Source organism: Candida margitis, assembly GCF_024628925.1.
Source record: "Candida margitis strain CBS 14175 chromosome Unknown scaffold3, whole genome shotgun sequence".
NCBI classification, from domain to species: domain Eukaryota; kingdom Fungi; phylum Ascomycota; class Pichiomycetes; order Serinales; family Debaryomycetaceae; genus Lodderomyces; species Lodderomyces margitis.
This window is the reverse complement of record NW_026261810.1, coordinates 232,065-251,811: the sequence shown is the minus strand read 5'-3', so window position 1 is coordinate 251,811 and position 19,747 is coordinate 232,065. Positions and strand designations below refer to the sequence as shown.

At 38.0% G+C, this 19,747-nt stretch overlaps 9 protein-coding genes across 9 annotated transcripts; 3 read left to right on the top strand and 6 right to left on the bottom strand. All coding sequences in view use genetic code 12, as the record gives it.

Annotated features, from left to right (window-relative positions):
* Positions 1-149: 149 nt before the first annotated feature.
* Positions 150-644, top strand: MRPL36 (mitochondrial 54S ribosomal protein bL31m; the record flags this gene model as incomplete). The annotated part of the gene is made up of 1 exon (XM_051814835.1): positions 150-644. The coding sequence occupies one exon, from the start codon at positions 150-152 to the stop codon at positions 642-644; it is 495 nt and encodes a 164-aa protein (XP_051671705.1).
* An 80-nt stretch (positions 645-724) lies between these two features.
* CANMA_002733 (uncharacterized protein) lies at positions 725-2,485 on the bottom strand (the record flags this gene model as incomplete). The annotated part of the gene is made up of 1 exon (XM_051814834.1): positions 725-2,485. The coding sequence occupies one exon, from the start codon at positions 2,483-2,485 to the stop codon at positions 725-727; it is 1,761 nt and encodes a 586-aa protein (XP_051671704.1).
* Positions 2,486-2,712: 227 nt separating this feature from the next.
* On the bottom strand, positions 2,713-4,881 carry RCY1 (Rcy1p; the record flags this gene model as incomplete). Its single annotated transcript, XM_051814833.1, has 1 exon — positions 2,713-4,881. One exon carries the CDS (start codon positions 4,879-4,881, stop codon positions 2,713-2,715), a length of 2,169 nt encoding a protein of 722 aa, XP_051671703.1.
* A 505-nt stretch (positions 4,882-5,386) lies between these two features.
* Positions 5,387-7,357, top strand: CANMA_002731 (uncharacterized protein; the record flags this gene model as incomplete). The annotated part of the gene is made up of 1 exon (XM_051814832.1): positions 5,387-7,357. One exon carries the CDS (start codon positions 5,387-5,389, stop codon positions 7,355-7,357), a length of 1,971 nt encoding a protein of 656 aa, XP_051671702.1.
* Positions 7,358-8,280: 923 nt separating this feature from the next.
* PAP1 (polynucleotide adenylyltransferase) lies at positions 8,281-9,924 on the top strand (the record flags this gene model as incomplete). Its single annotated transcript, XM_051814831.1, has 1 exon — positions 8,281-9,924. The coding sequence occupies one exon, from the start codon at positions 8,281-8,283 to the stop codon at positions 9,922-9,924; it is 1,644 nt and encodes a 547-aa protein (XP_051671701.1).
* A 16-nt stretch (positions 9,925-9,940) lies between these two features.
* On the bottom strand, positions 9,941-10,507 carry CANMA_002729 (MTLALPHA1; the record flags this gene model as incomplete). Its single annotated transcript, XM_051814830.1, has 1 exon — positions 9,941-10,507. The coding sequence occupies one exon, from the start codon at positions 10,505-10,507 to the stop codon at positions 9,941-9,943; it is 567 nt and encodes a 188-aa protein (XP_051671700.1).
* Positions 10,508-11,319: 812 nt separating this feature from the next.
* Positions 11,320-14,133, bottom strand: PIKA (1-phosphatidylinositol 4-kinase; the record flags this gene model as incomplete). The annotated part of the gene is made up of 1 exon (XM_051814829.1): positions 11,320-14,133. The coding sequence occupies one exon, from the start codon at positions 14,131-14,133 to the stop codon at positions 11,320-11,322; it is 2,814 nt and encodes a 937-aa protein (XP_051671699.1).
* A 237-nt stretch (positions 14,134-14,370) lies between these two features.
* Positions 14,371-15,684, bottom strand: OBPA (oxysterol-binding protein related protein; the record flags this gene model as incomplete). Its single annotated transcript, XM_051814828.1, has 1 exon — positions 14,371-15,684. The coding sequence occupies one exon, from the start codon at positions 15,682-15,684 to the stop codon at positions 14,371-14,373; it is 1,314 nt and encodes a 437-aa protein (XP_051671698.1).
* A 1,241-nt stretch (positions 15,685-16,925) lies between these two features.
* Positions 16,926-18,632, bottom strand: HIP1 (Hip1p; the record flags this gene model as incomplete). Its single annotated transcript, XM_051814826.1, has 1 exon — positions 16,926-18,632. One exon carries the CDS (start codon positions 18,630-18,632, stop codon positions 16,926-16,928), a length of 1,707 nt encoding a protein of 568 aa, XP_051671697.1.
* Between the last annotated feature and the right edge of the window lie 1,115 nt (positions 18,633-19,747).

Here is a 19,747-nt window from a genome sequence, read left to right as displayed (position 1 = left end):
GTCAATCTTTAAGGCCACCAAAGTACTGTATCCTTATACATCCAGACTAAAACAGACTACGTCATACCATGTTGTCCCGAATAATCACCAACAGGGCCATACTGTCCCCTGTGGTCCATCAGCAAACAAGAAACAAACAAACAATATCGATGGTTGGTGAAGTCAATCTATCCTCGCGAAGAGTTATGCGCAAGATTAAATTAGGTAAAGCTCGTCCAGCAATAATGTACCAATTCGACACACTAGTAGAACTTAGTGATGGGTCTGTGATAAAGCGCCGATCCCAAGCCCCCAAGGATGAAATTCGAATGATTAATGATCAAAGAAACAGTTTGAGATGGAATCCACATAGGGCAGATTTAGATACTTCCGACTTGACAGCCACTGGTAAAATTGGTAAATTTAGAAGCAAGTATGCTGGATTCAGTGGTGAGGAAGACAAGCTCGAGGAGAAGGAAGCAGAGGACGAAAATGTGGAAAAGGAGTTGTCGTTGGAGGAAGAAGAAGCATTGAAGGCTAAAGAAAAAGAGTTGAACAAGGCAAGAGATCAAGAATTGTTTGATTTGATGGGTGAAAATGCCGAGGAAATTGTTGGTGGTGGTAAATTGTACGATAGAAAGGCTGATAAAAAGAGATTCAAGTAATGGGAGTCTGCTAGGAAACTAATTTAGTTCACTTGTAAATATATATATATATATATATACAAAATACACATCGTTTGTGTCTAATTGAATACTCTTGGCTTCAATGTTTGCCTAAGATAACCGTTTCTATCAAAGTACTCCAAATATTCAATAATGGTTGTTAAATCCCACCCACATTTCCGAAACTCCTCAATACACCACCTTAAACTTATATCGTCTCGATAAAATAAGGCTTGTTTAGATAAAATCTTTACGCACTCAATCATACCAAATGGAGTTAAATACAACAATTGGCTAAACTCGTCCAAAAACTCATATCGTTTGAAATCAATCATTTGGTATAATTCATTTGTCTTGTACGGTTGAAAATCAACTTTTTTAATAAATTTGGTATAGTAGCGCACCCCTTGTCGATTGCTAGTGGTGGATATAGCTCTAAGGAGCTCGATTGTAAACTGTTCCAAAATGGGATCATCACGATTCAATTTCATAAACTTCAAGTACAATTCTCTAAATAGTGCTTGGTCTTTATTCATCCATGTGTGTTTAAACACGGCCAAGTAACTGGATTTGGTCACTGCTAAATTCATACGTCGTATCATTGATAAAGCCTCTGATACTTTCCCTTGTTGTAGTAATTTCTCCACAATTGTTTGTGACTCCATATCGTTAATAGTAGAGTGCGTAAAGATGGTTTCCATAATCTTTTCGGCATTGGCCTCATCACGAAGTTGAACAAAACCCCGTAGTAAAGAAGTAAGCGATGATCTTCGTAGTGGACTACGGAGTGACTTGACTAAGGTGTTGAACTTGTCAGCGGAAAACTGAGCGTAAAAGAAAAGTTTGTAATCAATCATATCGTCTGTGTCGAGGCAAGTCGGTAGATTGTCTAATTCTTGGTCAACAAGAGCTTCATTGTGATGAAGCTGGAATGTTTGGATCAACTTCTGCACGTACAAGGCAGCTAGATTCAATGAGGGAGCATGGTTCAAAACAATAGGTTTAGCCATTTGCCATACCTTTCGTGCCTTTATCGAGTCACTATTTTCCAAATTTACCTGCAACATTGAAATTACAACTTGGTGTTGTTGTCGAGGAGACATTTTCGTAAACATTTCACCCCCAACGTATTTGAAAAATAAATAATTTGCAAAATAATTTCCATGAGCATTGGAGCTTAAATATATCAAACTGGTGAACAACTCTGAAGGATTTATCAGGGGACTAATGCGGAGTATTTGTAGTAGGCAGTACGCATTCATGGGGAATTCTTTGAGCGAACTTGAGCTAATAACGTTAACTAACAACTTGATTAAAGAGTAAGGTACTTTGATTTTGTTATTAACAAAGTTCAAAACACACGTTGTTGCTAATGACACATGATTTTCATTGATCAAGACTTGCAAAAACTCCATTCTCAAGATGTTGATATCTTTCCCTCGAAACTCGTACAAAGGAAGGATGTGAACGCGTTGTAGTAGGCTAAAGCTATTCAAAATCAAGTCCACATTATCGTCTTTCAAAATGATATCACAGCAGTCCTTCAACATATATTCATTAACCAGGTCATTGCGCAAGATATTTAATGGTAGTTCTACATCTTTATCGTTTGATTTTGCCAATTTGGTAGACAAATCCTCAATGAATGTAGTATCAGCCGCCGCATAAATATCTTTCAAGCCTTTCACTATATCATAGGTGGATCTAAGTTGAGATAAATGCTGGATGCGAGACGATGCGGTATTGTAGATTTTCGTAGATAAACAGCGTATGCAAATAAAGTTCAGCTGTGGTATTCGTTGTGAATGTTTTAATCGTCGTATAAGGGTTCTGGAGTACATATTAGCATGTCATCGTGTAGTATCAGTGTTTGTAAATTGTAGAGTCCTCATCCAAAGAGCTGCAATTTTTTTTTTTTTTTTATTCATTCAGTTTTAAAGATCTCAGTTTTTTTTTTTTTCAAGATTGCGTATATTGTCCAAAGTAATGAGGTTCTACTCAGGGAATGGTACGCCAAATCTACACGTACAAGTATATTAGACCTACATATGTTCCTTGAAAAAGCTCACTACATAATGGTACAATCGCCGAACCCAAATCCATACATCACCTTTTCCACGTGCTTTTTGATCAACGGCCAATCCTCTCTTCTTTGAACAAACTCGTAGATTTCCTCTTGACCAAAGATTCCATTAAACTTTGATAAATCGCTGACTAATTTCCCAATTGACTTCGAATCATCGCCACTAATGAGGTACAAATTACCAATTTTCTTTAATGCTTGATACAAGGGCATAATTAGTCTCTTGTTTGATTTGATATGCTCTAACATAAAATCATAGTACAAATTCAAATCGGAAATTAAATTTGTAGCTCCTGTGACCGATATTGTACGCTTTTTCAACAACTTGACTATAACTTGGAAAAATCTCTCGGCAATTTCCTGCTGAAATACATCCACAACTGACTTATCTGCACTGTCAACAAGAAGGTTCATATTTTCCTCAAGTATGCCGGTGGCTTTTTGAGCAGCATTTGTTGGACCGAACGCCATTGCAGAGTCGGAAGGCGGATTATAGTCAGTGTCTAATAGCAACTCCAGATAGATAGTTTCAATTTGATGAACAAGCAACTCGATACCAATATTCAACCCATCAGCAACATTCTTATCCACTAAAGCTTCAAGCTTCTTTTTACTCTGCAAAGAAGGATTTAGTATACTGTTCTCATGTTTGACAATCTTTTTGTTCAACATTTCCTCCTTGTAGAAGAAATCAACCATTTGTATAATCACATCGGCCATATTTATCAAGTCGAAAAATAGCACAATCGGTTCAGCAAACTTTTCGTTGTGCTGGGTTGTATATGTCAGCGAGTTGGGGTTATATGTTTGCAAGTAGGTCAAGGCTTTTTCAAAACCAGGAGTCAAGTGCTCTAGTCCAATAGTGTCCATCACATCAATAGAAATTTCTTGTGTTGACAGGTAGATATCGCTTCTCAAGGACGCAATGGTAAAATCTTTAAACGTCAAAAGTCGATTCAAGGCAGTCGTGGCATTGTTTATGATTTCAAGCACCACTTCAGGGCTAAGAATCTTGTCTAACGATTTGATGTTTTCTGACAATATCTTTGCCTTGGCTTGCATTTCTGTAAAGTTTTCCTTCGATACTGGATCCTTTGATGAACTAATGGCAAACACACTCTTGAAAGTGGTTAGAAAGTCATTCTTGGACTCTATCTTGACACTTTCGAGAATCTTCAGTGACGTTTCTGCCTCTCGTTGTGAAATTTGTTCACTCCACTTGATCAACTTGTCCTTTGCATTGACACGAAACTGAGCCACCTCCTCTCGCATATACTCTGCAGCATATGATTCAAACATCATATCAATCAACTCGGCCACTAATTTGCGGTATGGTTCGCCAATGTTTTGCGAAGGAGTCAACGCTTTGACCAAATCGTTCACTAATTTTTCGTACATGAAAGGAACGACATTCAAATACAAGCCATGCTTTTTAGAAGATTCGAGGACAAACAACACCAATTCAGATAGCTGGTTGGAAATGAGCTCCTCGCATACCTTGTACATCATGGGTATCGATTGAGGGAATATCTTGTCAATAATCTCACATTGTTTGTTGAAGACCAGGGCGATGTTGGTAATCAATTCCGAAAACAACACCGTGTTTATCTGCCGCTCGGAAAAGTAGTTATCAACACTGGAAGGAGTTAGGCCAAACATTTCCATATCTTCATCGAATATACTCTTTTGCAAAAAAAAGTCAATCAAAGTTTGCTGGTTATTAAGAGACACCAAGATCATAACAAACCTTCGAGTTTGTTCATAGTCTTCTATATCGAAGTGGATTTCCAACTCTCGCAATAAAGTATTTTCAAATTGCTCGAAAAGGTCCCGTAGTTTGTCATGTGCCAAGACTCTTGTCTCCTCAATGTGGTCTACCTTGTTGTAACTGAGTAAATTTGTCAAGATCTTTGCTTGCTCTTCCGGTGTCTGGAAATCTTTCAATAGCTTGAGGCTATTATAGCTCTTGTTGCTTAGTAGATCGTTATAATATCGAAACAAACATTTGTGAATCTTGAGGGTTTGGTATTTGGCATTCTTTAATGATCGATAGACGTAATCCATACACGTTAATGGATCCTCCAAGTATGGCATTTTTGCATTCCTTCGTATTTCATCCTTGCTAACTTGCTTTGCATTGTCCCATATACCCATTTCTTTAAGAATTGAAACCCAAAGTGTGGGATCATTCACCGCCTGGTGCGTGTTTTTCGAAACCAAGCTAAACGATAGTAGGTCTTGTATAGGTAGATAGTTGGCGATATTCCGCGCTATCAGCAGGGGAATCGCATTCCTGTTGTATACGTCGATGTCCGTATTCCATATCACCTGTGCCATATCTCACAAAGAATACCTTGGTGCAAAACAACGACAACAGGAAGAAAGATGGAGAGAGAAAAAAAAAAAAAAGACAAAATGTCTTGATGATTCTGATGCTTTTAAAACCATCAAAAATATCATCCTCATAAATGCTACTACAGTGATGCAAAGATGGTTCATACAGCGTCGAGCTATTGTAATAAACACATATATACGAAGTCGCCTACTATATCGTTCATACTCGCTCAAAACATCATTCTTTAGCAAAAACTCAACCCAGTCCCTTCCTGAAAAACTATCCACCTATTTCTCCGACTTCTTAACCGAGCAGCACGATAAAATGTTGGACCAACCAGTACAGAGTTTAATAGACAGAGTGCCTAATCTTTCTCGGGAATTGAAAAAGTCTATAGATATGGAGAATAAACTTTTCACAGTTCTATCTTACGATCCCGTTTTGGTCGATCCGCGACTATATCTCCATTTCTACGATCCATCGGTAGGGATACCAGTCAAAAAGCTATTATTAGAAAGGCTTTTGTATCATCAACAGTATTCTGTGTGTTGGCATCTATTCACTGGAAACACATTGGATGATTTAGATGTATTTTTAGAAACGACGCAAAACTTTTTAAGAAAACAGAGGAATGATTTTGCAATAATAGACCTTATTCTCAGTTTACCTGAAATGGGAGAAAATGAAACCTACAAGACGCTGGTTTTGGACGCACTGACGCATGTATTTGGTGTTGATGTGCGTCAAATACTACGGAAATACCACGAAATTGATGAATTACGAAACCTTGACGATATACTTGCATACTCCAGTAATGAATTTACTTCAACCGTTTTATGCTTGAAGCGAGCCATGAAAGCCTTGTACTATGAAGGAACTACAAGTCAGCAAGTTCAAGACATTTTGTTGCAGCATCCCAATATTACGATACGACCAGGATGGATTAGTTCCATTTTGCCAAAGTTTGAGTTTTGGTCATGCATGATATTTTCCAAACTACCGCAAAATATAGCACCCTTTACAGATGCAGTTAAAGTGGTTTTATCAAAAGGAGTTCGTTTGAGTGATATGGACACGCTATACATGCTTCATTCTGATGTAGCACCGTTTTCCATTTTCCTGGTCTACAAGTTATCACCCATGCAAAAACTGATTCTAAATTATTTGGTTAAAGTTTTGGTAATCAAGTCTAATCACGAAGAATTAAAGGCTGCTTATTTGACAACCAGAAAACAACTTGAACTACCGGTAGTGCTTGCATGTGTCTCAAAATTGCTTGAGAATGAACCCTCTGTACTACCAATGATCAAGCAATTTGAAAAATCAAAAAGGGAAAAGATTGTTATGGGTCTCAAGTATCATAATTCTTCGCAATTTTTGGAACTAATCGTATACTTTAATAACAACCAAAAGATTGCGCGGTACCTAATCAGCACATTTACGAAATCCCCTTATGCAAGCACTGAAAATTTAATCTTATTAGTATCATCCAATATCAATTCCAAAAGAACACTACTTGAAATCTTTCGATCCACTTTACTTCGAGCAAGAATTATTGACAATAATTTTATATCAGCCGCATTGAACGCCGTTTTGGAAAAAACTATTCCCAATAAAGGTGGATTTGCAAAGTCCTACGACATCCTCAATCACAAGGAAAAGACATTTATGCATAACTCATTTAGGTCCGTAGGACAAACCGTATCCCTTTTAAGCGATGCTGACTTGGCACTTGCATTGGATGGAATATACCACGCCCTACACCACGATACATTTTATTACAAAAATGATAAAGCCGCCCAGGCATATTTATTCAAGTCATTATCTAATGAAATCTTTAGGTTCGTGCTACGGAGAGACGATCGCGTAAGGACACTTCAAAACACAATGGGCCACATGACCACATCTACGTACTGGATAAAGTATTGGCTTATCTATGCAATGGTGCTTGACGATTTTTCCAATGCCATCAAACTTTTAAAATTTTACAAGAAGTCAAAACGTGAATTAACCCAGTTTTTCCCGGCAATAATATTAGGCATTATACAATCTACTCAAATGGACATCAATAATAAGGTAAAATATCTCGATTACTTTCTTAAACAAGCCAAGATTCATCAGTACGAAAATGTCTTGAAAGTGAAACCAGCAATGGAAATCATCCGCCACTTTCAAAAAGCCGCCAAAGAAGAGAAATTGAACAACGAGTCTGTTCAATGGATTGCCGAGTTAAGTCAGAAGAACCGTCATTTGAGGAGAGCTATTGCAGTTACTCAAAAAAATCGAAATGAGTAGATGTGTGCAAAAACAATGACTGAACATTTTTGGGATACAACTGAATCTTGCTAGCAAGAAATGCTTGGACTAATATATGGGGTGAAAGTTGAGACTGGATGCAGGGAAATCCAAACTAAGTGGATTGTTATTAATATCAATATGTTCTGAATTGCTTGTGCAGTTGTTCATTGCGGTCATATTTCTATATAATTGAGCTTAAGTCTTTTCTGCTCTTGACTAAGTTGCGCGTATACTTTTAGCCTACCCAAGTCATTGGGGGTCAGAGCATGGTTTAAATCTAAATCTCAGTATGAAGAACTTAGCTTGCGACAAGCTGTCTTTTTATAGCTACAGTTAGTAGTCTTATAGTAAACAGATTAATGTTAGAATAATTAGATTAGCATGTTACTGAATTGGATTTTAGTCGCTGAAGATTCTTGTTGTCAAAAAAGTGCATCTAATATTCGCAGTCTAATATGCAAAAATGTTAAAACGGATTTCAAGTAATGCACCGAGAAAGTTGCTTGAAAGATGCTAAGAGAGGGTAAATAATTCGAATTCGTGCATTTGGAGAAGGTGGATAGTTATACTTTTTGTCCATTACACAACCACTTTCAATTAAAGGAATATACATGATGAAATCTATGCCTATATTTAAGACAAGCTCATTTAACTTGTTAATAGCTCATTTAGATATGGCCACCAAAGTAGTTTAATTTAAAGTATGTAGTCAGTATGGTGTTGCATCTCGTAGTATAGTACTAGTGTGTCTATTCATCACCCCCAAAGGTTGATATGGTTTTACCATTTGGAGCGATCTTCGGTGTCCTATATGTAACTGAGAAAAAATACTTCACACCCTCAAATAGCAAAGGCATGGATTCAGAAAAAAAAAAAAAACTCCAAAACCACCCACCCGATACTCCCCCAGCATCTACAGAATGTCGAAAAGTTATGGTGTCACGGGTCCTATATCTACAGACGATCCCACGACAAAAGAAATTGGCCTCAATGAGTCATTAATACACGAATTGAAAAGTAGGGGATCTTTCGAGAATGAGAATGCGACAAAGAAACGAGCTGAGGTCTTATCTTTGTTTCAGACCCTTGTACAAGAGTTTGTGTACAAAGTGTCTAAATCTAAAAATATGTCCGATGGAATGTCAAAGGATGCCGGTGGAAAGATATTTACATTTGGATCTTACAGATTGGGAGTTTATGGGCCCTCATCTGATATAGACGCGCTAGTTGTTGTACCACGACATGTAACCAGAGAAGACTTTTTCACCACTTTCGACCAAATAATTCGACAAAGGCCCGAGCTTCAAGAAATCAATGGAGTGGCAGATGCATATGTTCCCATAATTAAGCTAGAATTTGACGGTATATCATTGGATTTAATTATGGCTCGTTTGAATGTCACTCGCGTTCCCCTAGACATGACTTTAGACGATAAAAACTTGTTGAAAAATTTGGACGAGAAAGATTTAAGATCTTTGAATGGTACTAGAGTTACTGATGAAATTTTGCAACTAGTTCCGAAGCCTGGTGTTTTCAAACATGCGTTAAGATGTATAAAACTTTGGGCTCAACAAAGAGCTGTGTACGGAAATGTATTTGGATTTCCTGGTGGAGTTGCTTGGGCCATGTTGACAGCTCGAATCTGCCAACTTTATCCAAATGCAGTCAGCGCTGTTATAGTGGAAAAGTTTTTTAATATTTACACCAAGTGGAATTGGCCGCAGCCTGTTCTTCTAAAAGCGATCGAAGATGGGCCTCTCCAAGTAAGAGTTTGGAACCCTCGTTTGTACCCTCATGATAGACTACACAGAATGCCTGTAATCACTCCAGCCTATCCGTCTATGTGTGCGACACATAATATTACAAGCTCGACTCAAAAGGTAATTACCCATGAGCTTATGCGTGGCTCCGAAGTTATGAAAAACATTTTAGAAGGACAAAAAACTTGGTTTGACCTATTTGAGAGGCATGACTTTTTCCATAAGTATAGGTTTTACCTTTGTGTAGTAGCCGCCACCTCGGACTCAGCCGAAGAACATCATAAATGGCATGGTTTTGTCGAAAGCAAGCTTAGACAGTTGGTTATGAAACTTGAAGCCACAGATGGTGTTGAACTTGCTCACCCTTATGTTAAAGATTTTTCCAATGTGTACGTATTAAATGATCATAATTCCAGTGATATTGTCAGTGCGTATGGCACTTTGCTGGGTGAGAATTTGATTAATTCGTTGAAGGATCCTATGAGCAATGGTGAAGAAAATAAAGCCATTCGGTTGACTAAGTACTATATCGGTTTGGAGTTGAACTTAGACAAAAGTACCGAGGGGGTGAGAAAATTAGACATTCAACAACCATGTTCTGACTTTTACAGTATCTGCAAAAGTTTTGCTTCTTATAAAGAGGAGGTCAATTTCATTCACATCAAAAACGTCAAACTTTTCGACCTCCCTAATGATGTGTATCTTGAAAACGAAACAAGGCCAAAGAAAGCAAGTAAGAAACGAAAAAAGGACGTTGCAGAAGATACCCAGAAACGTGCGAAAAACGAAATTACTGCTGCATAGTATATATTCTTGAATATCATTTTACTAAATATAAGTCTTGTACTGTACCAGAGGTCAACTTTTTTTCCTCGGAATATGGCTTATCAAACTGCATGCTATTATCTGCCTTCAAATTCAACGCTTGAAGTAGCCAATCGACAAATGTTAATTTGTTTCTCCTGTCAAGTAAGTAGTTGTTGTAAAATAATGTATACTGTTCCCATATATCTCTATGTGATTCCTCTTTCCATAGCATGGCGAGTTTGCACGATAACTCCCTCTGGTATTCAGGGTGTGAAATTGCTCTGCTATAAAAAGATCTGAAAGCAATAAATGAATTAATTGGCTTCAACTTTGATTTCTTTACCTTGTCTGGACGAGACTTCAGTGACAACTGGAAAGCATTTAACAAGCTGTAGTCGAACAAAATATGTTGCAACTCCAGACTCGGTTTGGGAATCATTGGCAATGATTGAGTACTAAACGCTGGCTTTCGATCTTGATTCTTTGAAACCTTCAACTCCAGCGGGCTGCTTCTGCAAACTTTGAAAAGTGTCACAAAATCTTTGGGAATCAATTTTTTATTAGCCCTCTTGGAAGCCATTCTCAAAGACGAGAGTTCAAAGTGAGTTTTAAATATATGGATGTGATTACTCAAAGATATAAACTAATGGAGTGACCGATTGTCTTCCCCGCGCATGTTAAAAATCGTTTCAAATTCAGCTTAATTGCGACCTGAGTGAAAATAAACTAAAATATTTCTTAGCTACTTTCTCAAGAGCTAAAAAGCCATGAATAAGCAACCGAGAACTCCGGGCAATGAATATGATAATTTATAATGCACCGCTTTAAGCTTGTCTCTGATGTATTGACTTGAAAGAAAATAATTACTCAAATCACATTAAATTTCTAAAGGAGTCGAGGGTTTCGTTGCTGAATTCATCCAGCACTGATATCTGAAAACTGAAACCAATTGAGCTTTCTGAATTTACGTTCAACGTATAGGGCAATTCTTAGCTATTAGTGATATCATATATTGTCGTAAACTACTCAAACTTCTTGTTTGCCTCTTGAGTTCCCAGTGATACCTTATATAAGAGCATGATATGTTTTTAATATATCGGTGATATACATTGCCAAATATAGGTTGAAGGGACAATGTTTCTTTTATTCATTTCTTCTTGTTGATATTTGAAAACTTATTTTTATTAAAAAGATCATCTGCTTAAGTTGTTACATGATACTGAATCTGTGCTAATTTGAGCAAGGTTTGTAGTTTGAACTATTTGTATAACAAAGATTATTCATGCGACGATAGCCGCCTGTAAGAGACATTACCTGTCAAACACAGTGCCTGGCTTCTAAGCATAGGTACTTATCATAATAGATCGCTATAGGTCTCAGGATATATCTATTCTAATTGTATATACCCTGAGTTATCATCTGGAACTGATCGTACAATCTGGTGTACATGCTATTCAAACTTTTGCCCACCAATGACGTTTCAACAAACTGATCAATTGAATCTTCTGGTAACAGCAATTGAAGCCTCTGTTCTAGCATAACACTGGTGTTCTCTCCGTTATTGAAACAAGGGAGACTCGAGTCCTTTTGCATTAATTGAACTATGCTCACTATTTGGTCGGACTCCTTTCTCAAAACTTTGAAACAATCCTTGCATACTTGAACAAATAATTGGTAAAACTCCGATTCTACCCCTCCTAACAAGTCGATATACTCAGTTGTCAACTTGAATGGAGCAGCTTCAAACCCAATATTGGAACCTGGTGAATTTCCCAACAAAAACCCAAAATCAATATGAATAATATGGCCATCGTGGTCAAGCATAATATTTCCGTTGTGTCTATCTTTTATTTGGAGAACATAGCATATTACTGAATATGATGCCAAACTTCTGGCAAAATTTTCTTGAGCTTGCTTATACTTGCGAGAACTTTCATCTCCATAGAGTTTCTCAAAATAATCCTTCAATGTAAATATTCTTCCCTTTGTATTTGAGCCACTTGCAATCGAAAGTTCTGTGAGCGACTTTTTGATCGAATGGATCGACATCGCATTGGTGATCGTTTCAACTAGTCCAGCATTTGCGCTGGTAATGAGGATTTTCATCTTTTTTGTCCAATAAGCAATTCTGTGTTTCTTCCATATGTTCGAGATCATAGTAATCAATTGACATGCAAAAGCCTCTTGTGGTAAATCATCACCATTCTTCACAATAACTGAGCATAAATCCCAATTCTTTAGATGACCATAAGCACTAGCCTTCCTGATTCTCTGTTTTTTGGAATTCCAATCCTCGCTTATTTTGAAATCATTTTCAAGCTTACGTTGACCAGCATCTTGTTCATCAGTCTTCAATTCTTTCATAGTCTCGTAATCAATACTTTCAAATTGGTCTTGCAAGGAAATCATTGAGTTTATGATTCGGGTCTTAATAGCAATGAACTGCTCCGTATTTGACTGTCCAGAATTTTCCAACTGTTGAAGCATCACTGAGGCAATGCGCATTTGGTCAGCAAGAACCAGTGATTCCGCCGAATTTGGAGTACCAGCATTTCCCACTTGGGGACTTTTGAGCCCATCTTGTGATAAACGTGGGGATATGGAGCCTAATTTCGAGGTAGCCCATTCACGGCTTTCTCTGCGTGACCCTAAGATGGATAATTCGCCCAAGTCAGTTTCAATGCTAGTAATGCCATCAATCCCCTCTTGCATTGGAATACTTCTCACGTCCGATACAAGGGATTCGGTGTCATTATTATTAGATTCATAACTGCGCTTGGACTCCGATTCTTGGAGCTTTCTATTTATTAGCCTTTGGTTATACTCTGTGAACGGATTAAAATCTAATTCATCACTCAAGTATTCAATTAGTAGCAAGTATGGAACTCTTTCCGCTGAATTTAATACGCAGGCTTCGTTGATACTCAATTTCAAAATCTTGTGGAACTTCTTATTCTTGTTACTAGTAATTGGCAACAACTGAGGTATGTCAATTTCAGAAGGTAAAAGGCTCTCATTAATAATCGCCAATTCCGCCCTGAGTGCGGAAACTCTTGCTGCTTTAGGTACCAGCGACAATCTCATTGATATGTCTTGAAGGGACATGATGAATTCAGTCTCCTTTTTAGAATAATTCACCCTTAATATTTTAAGAAGCTCATGATACAGCTTTGACTTTGCTGAGATACTTTGGGAATTAATTCTTTTAATGCCTGCATCTGTCGAGTATCTGTTGGTGTAAAGGGCCATTTCCGATTCGGAGGCTAGAAGGTCTGGTCTTGAATGTGACTTTGTGAGATCGGGTAACGACTGAACACTTCTGCTCATATCATCTCTCAAAGATCCAAGAGTATTCAGACGACTCTTTTTACGTTTTATAGTCATATTGATTTTTAAATTCTCACTGACATTCGAAAAGGCGGCTTCTTTCAACTCTGCGTGCTTCAAAGACAATTTACCATCTTCATCATCAGTCGTGTTTGTTTCTGAATCGTCCAGCAGAACAGACAGGACTGCCTTTCTACTAAAGTTTGAAGTTTCACCTGTCTTAGACCCGTTCTCGTGAACTGATTTGACATCCGAAGAATTACTCAGTGACTGATTGGCTGATAGTTTCTGGTTCTTTAATGTGAGATTTTTCGTCAAATTCTTTTGAAAATTGGCCTTATTAAATACAAGAAATCTTTGTTGCTTTGCCTGTGATCTTATTATAGGAGAAACGTAATCATGGACAAATGGTAATGCGAATGACGATAAAACTGCTCCACTGAGAACCAACGCTGGGTGTACATTTTCCCTAAATTCAATGCGTTCTGAAACTTGATCACCCACACTGAAAAGGATACTCTGCAACTTATTAATGAAATTGCGAACTGTTTGAAATGCATATGAGGCCGGCTCATTTCGAAGCTCGAAAAGAAAAGCCTGCAAACACCAAAAAACAATTAAACTAAAATGATGATAGTTTTCACAATATCTCAACAAGAACTCTTCTAACGCCATTGAATCAGTTTCAAACACTACTAGAAGCTGAATAAGTTGGGGAATGAAAAACTCTATTTCGTCATATGAAAATGAATATAGCCTTTGGACTAATGCGTGGTGAACACCAATGTTTTGTCCATTTTCTCGTAGTAAATTTATGCAATGAAGTATTGAAAGCTGAGAGGAGTAAACTTCATTCCTCAATCCATCGTTTTTAAACATGACTGCTTCCACTAACTCTGTTGGCTTAGTTTAAGAACCCAAATAATTTTTTCGGCAGCGGTGATTCTCTGAGCAAATATTTAAAATGAATTGTACACGCAATAAAAAAAACACAGTATATTAGGGCAAAGGCAAACTAGAACTATATAAGTCTAAAGAGTTAACTGACATCATCTAAATACCCGAGAACAAGTAAACTCCTCGAGAAGAGAGAAACCAAACTTAGAAGGAGAAAAATCATTCTGATCCAGTTATGGTAGTATGTTCCTTGAACGGTGGAATATCAAATTTTTCATCGTGTTTCTGACCTGGTAGGAATGGTGCGGCATCCAACACATCCTTAGTCAACTCCTCAGGTGATTCATCAAGGCTTATATGCTTGTTAAAGATAAGCCCTAAGTCCCTAGAGGAATGATCTTGAGCATCCACTGGCCGAAAGTACCTAGGATGAAATTCCACATCGTCCTCTAAACGCTTTTTCGCTTTTTCACGCTGTTCATTTTCTACCTTAAACTTCTCTTCAGTAGCAGTAGTATGATCTCTCTGAGCAAGAGCGTCGATAGTTGGTTTCCACAACTTTCTAGATTCATATTCGGATTGCTCCTCTAAAGGTCTGACTTTAGGTTTGACTTGAACGGTTTTGTGTGTATCGACGAGCACCAGCTTTTTCCCTGTACTTAAGTCTTTGATATCTATGATATCATTCCATTTACCGGTTAATTGAAACAATTCCTTTGAAGTATCGATTTCCCTGATGAAACCCTCAATCGCATCATATGTTCCACTAATGAAACCTTTGGTTTTAAATTCAATATCAGCCTCAAGTCCCAAAGCCTCGCATTTCACAATCATGTGGTCACCTAATTCAGTTTTCATCTTACCAAAGAGAATTCCCCGAACGTACACATTAGGTTGGTTTAACACATACTGCTCGTCATTCCAATTTCCAAGCGTAAGCTGAGCTAGTCCTTCCATCAAAGCTGCTGAGGAGTTACCTAAAAACTTTGATTTAGGGATCAATGTTCCATCAGCCCTGATTTTCTCTTTCGGGATCAAATAAAAATAAGACGATTTCGGAGGGTGGTGAGAAGTTTGCTCCGACAAGTAGTATGCGTCACCGGAATTATAAGGTAAATCCTTCCAATAGCAAGTAAAGGTCTCCCCAAGTACAGGATTAAGGGGTTTCTTGACAGCTTTTGGAGCAATATGCCATGAAGCAAGATACCACTTCAAAACATTCACAAATCTTGCTACTGGTTCCTTGGTGTGGTTAGCTTCGAGTAATAAATCTGGGATCTGGAAAAAATTTGTGATTCTCTCTAACATAGATTTCTTCTCCAAAATGAAAGTTGGGAGAGTGATTTTAGTCAAGTCCATACCTGGTCTCAATTGAGCAATAATACCCATCAAAATGCTCTGACCTTCGTTATCTACCTCATCAATGTCGTCAGAATTCTCGTTTTCCGAAACTTGGGTATTCTGATCGACATGAGTGGCATCACCGCCAGAGCTTTTCAATTTCAACTTATCTAACTTTGAAGTCAATCCCATATGTGTCAATTGGAAGTGGAAATATATGTGAAGGCTTAGTACGAAAGAGCCAACGTTTTAGAGGCAAGAAAGCAATCTATAGGGTTCGATTTTTGAATCCCCAAATTTGAAGAAAAATTGAAATACATACACGACAGAAATGGATACTCTGAGGAGTGAGAAGTTGGGCATGAAGTATTACACTAAGTGTAGAATACAACGAACCTATCGCAAAAGGATATTCAAAGGATCATCAATAGCTTCGATCTTTTTTTGTTGTGTAGGTTTGCATCAAGAGCCTGTCGCTGACATGTTATATACGAGCTTTGGACTCGGGCTAGTAGGAGTTTCTGAAACGGTACATAAGCCTACAATGAAACTGCCTCAAAGATATCTGTAAAATTTGGTACACAAGCTGCTATTTCATTCTTTACCTCATTCAACTCCAGTTTCATCTGAGCAAATTATAGACCTTTTCCGGTGTTGAGAGTTTAATTCAAGTTTGTTTCAGAATCTGGCCGAAACGCGGGAGGAAATGTTTCTATAGAAATACTAAACACCCTCGATATGCGCATAGCGCTTATTGTCCTTTACTTCACAACGATTCATATCATTAAAATTATGAAACCTGAAAAACTTGCTTCAATTGTTCAGAAATTGTACGATTTTGTTGTTAACATGTGCTCTCCGAATACAGTGAATTATGAAATAATCAACAATGACATCCAAAAAATAATTGAATCAATACAACTCGATGTTTTAGTGAAACAAGTTGACAAAGCTGATATCAATGATTTTCTCACTATTAACAAATGCACAAAATTGCTTAAGTATGTCATGGCTAAAAGGCTAGAGTTGTCAAGACATACAATAAAGCTAAAAGGCAAAATGCGGGGACATTCAAAGCAACAAGTGTATGATCGCAGCAAAACTGACTGCCATGGGCGAGTGCACAAAAAGGTGATAGTCAGTATCAAAGATGGTTTCTTATGTAAACTGACCAAGCGTTTACTGAGGCATAATTTAAAAGTATTAGAAAACTGGTTCGAACAAAATTTCAATTACCCTTATTTGGACAACATATCTCTACAGTCTCTTATTCAAGTGACTGACTTATCAAAATCTCAGATTCAAAATTGGTATGTATATTATTTTGCGTTTCTACATATTTTGTTAATACTAACGGCTATAGGATATCTAATCGAAGAAGAAAAGAAAGAAATGTAAAAGTCTCCCCGGAAATTGTTGCATTCCTCAACTAGCTAAAACCAGTAATTCCAAATCCGTTTGTAAAGTGGTTTCAGTTTATTTATGATTTTCTTTTCCTCGAGTTCAGCTCTGAGCAAGACCAAGTCAACTTGTCTTCTGCCGGTGTCAAGGTCAATTTCATGCAATGTTTTGCAAATTTTCCAGTTTTTAGCATATAACTTATGACCAATATAGAAAACCAATATAACAACAGCCCCCAAGTAATTTTGAAAAAAATGCTCTGCATTGGCGTTTTTCGACCCAATTGGGAATAACGCCGTCCAAAATTGGATACCCAAAACCACGAGCAAGAATCCCATTGCGTAGATTGAGCCAAAAATGCTTGTGATTGAGGTGAATGTCAACTCTTCCAACGATCTTCCTTGTGCACGCATGGCTTGTCTAAAACGAAAGTGGCACAATGCAATGTTAAACCAGGAGAATATAGTTGCAAGCCCTGCCACGCTTAGAAGCCAATCGAAAACAGTGCCTTGATTTTTGTAGGCAGCAAGGAAGCAAAGTAAACCAAATAATGCTGAAAGGGCTAATCCTCCCAATGGCCGGCCTTTCCTATCAACGTAGGCAAAAATTGGAGGAGCCAAGCCTTGGAGGCCCAAGGATTGTACCGTACGTGAACAGCCAAATACTGCCGAGTTTCCTACTGAAAGAATTGAAATTAGGATACAGGCATTGAAAATTGAAGGCAATGCATAGATTCCTCCGTTTTTAATGGCGATGACAAACGGTGAGGTTGATGATGTACCGGAACCAAGTAAATCGGATGAGGTGTAAGGCACGAGTAAACTAATCATTGTCAATGAAAGAAAGTAAAACAATATAAGTCTCCAAAATACTTGACGGATTGCTTTGGGTAGTGTTTCTCTTGGATTTCTCGTTTCAGCACTAGCAAGCCCCACCATTTCTGAGCCTGCCATGGAGTAAGATGCGGTAACAAATGTAGTTGCAACTCCTTTGAAACCGTTAGCAAAAGCGCCTTTTCCAACGTGCCAGTTTTTTCCTCCAATGAATTCATGGGTGGGGCCACCTCCACACACAAGTACGACACCTAATATTATAAACCCAACAATGGCTATTATTTTGAGGATTGTCAAGTAATACTCAGCTTCTCCATAACCCTTGACACCAAATAAATTAACTCCGAAAATAAAGACATAAAATATGGCAACCCAACTAGCTGGGTTTATACTATCATTCCAATAGGTAATGCACATTGCCGCGGCAACCAATTCCAAAGGCAACACAAACAACCACATAATGGCATAGTTCCAGCCCACAGCAAAACCCCATGACAGATCTATGAACCTAGTTGCGTAGGTGGAAAAAGCACCATTAACGGGGAAAGCAACACACAATTCCCCCAAAGAGTGTATAACACAAAACACCATAGTCCCCACTAATCCCCAGGCAATTATCAAACTGGCGGGCCCTCCTTGGCTCAACGACGAACCCGAACCAATCAACAAACCGGTACCTATCGACCCGCCAAGAGCAATCATTTGTATATGTTTGTTTTTCAAGTCACGATGTAAATCACCTTCTGACCCGGAGGAGTTGGCCTCGAGATCGCTGAATGAGCTCTTTGACGTTACTTCTGCTTCCTCGGCCCTTTTAAAGGAATCTTTGAATTGGCTCCATCGCGAAGGACTCTCTTCAGAAGCGCTTATTTCTCTACTGGCGGTGGGCTCCTCCTTCAAGCTCATGTTTTAGGGAGAATAAATGCAGGATGAGTATGGAACAATCTGATTGAAAGTGGATATAGTAAACTTGTGTGCAACACTCTATATATCAGGGGATTCTGAAAACTGACTCATTCAAGATTTTATGGGGAAACTGCTAAAAAAAATATTGAAAAATTTTAATGTGCAGAGGCTACAGTGAACGGCATTTTTGCAGTCAAGAAAAAAAGAAAAAAAAAAAAGTCAAAAGACAAAAGACAAAAACAGGAAAGAAAAAGTGAAAGTTGCAACAAAACAGTGAGAAAACAAAGGGTTTGAAATAATATGCCAATGTTCCTTTTTGATTTTGATAGATATCCGTCATGATTATTCCTGTAAGCTGATTGTCTCTTTTGTTATTTTTCCCAACTTCAACATATCGTGATCTAGATGGGTGAGTGTTGCTTCGCACACCTTGCATGGTGATTTCGGCTTAATGCGTGATCCGGCCCGTCAAACTAAGTAAGAGAGAAAAAATATAAAATCTTCAAATTGCCTTACGGCATGTAATGGTCGTGTGCCGCCAAAAGGGTATAGGAGACTTGGTCTGTTGAGGAATTCGGGTGGTTGGTGCAACGTGAATCCCTTGAAAAATGTCGATGGCTTGGTACTTGAAAAACAACATGTTCAAAAGTGTAATGAAATTTAAAAAAAGAATGGTAATAATGGGTCCTATTTATAGTTTTGTTGTTTTGAAATAAGTATGTCGCTTATTGGCGGCATTGTATGGTAATTGAGCCGCACGTGTCCCGGTTAATGGAAAGAGTGAAGGCATTTGTGGTTGCAAAGGAAACAACGTAACTCATACGGCTAAGATGTTGTCTATATGGTGTTGTTCAATTGTGTAGCAGAGTATGGAGGAGAGTATAGAGTAGAGTATGGAGTAGAGTATGGAGTCGTATTTGGAGTTTGTCCCTTGTTGTTTGGTGACTTGTGTGTTTTAGCAGAATTTGGCACACTTTTGAAGACAATTATAACTTGCAGGAGGAGGATGTAGTGATATAAATATTTTGAATCATTTTATTGTTATAAAAACTTAACTCAATAGGTATTGAATTTTAAGTCTACTGGAAAAGGTTAAACCTGTGGTATCCTGCCCA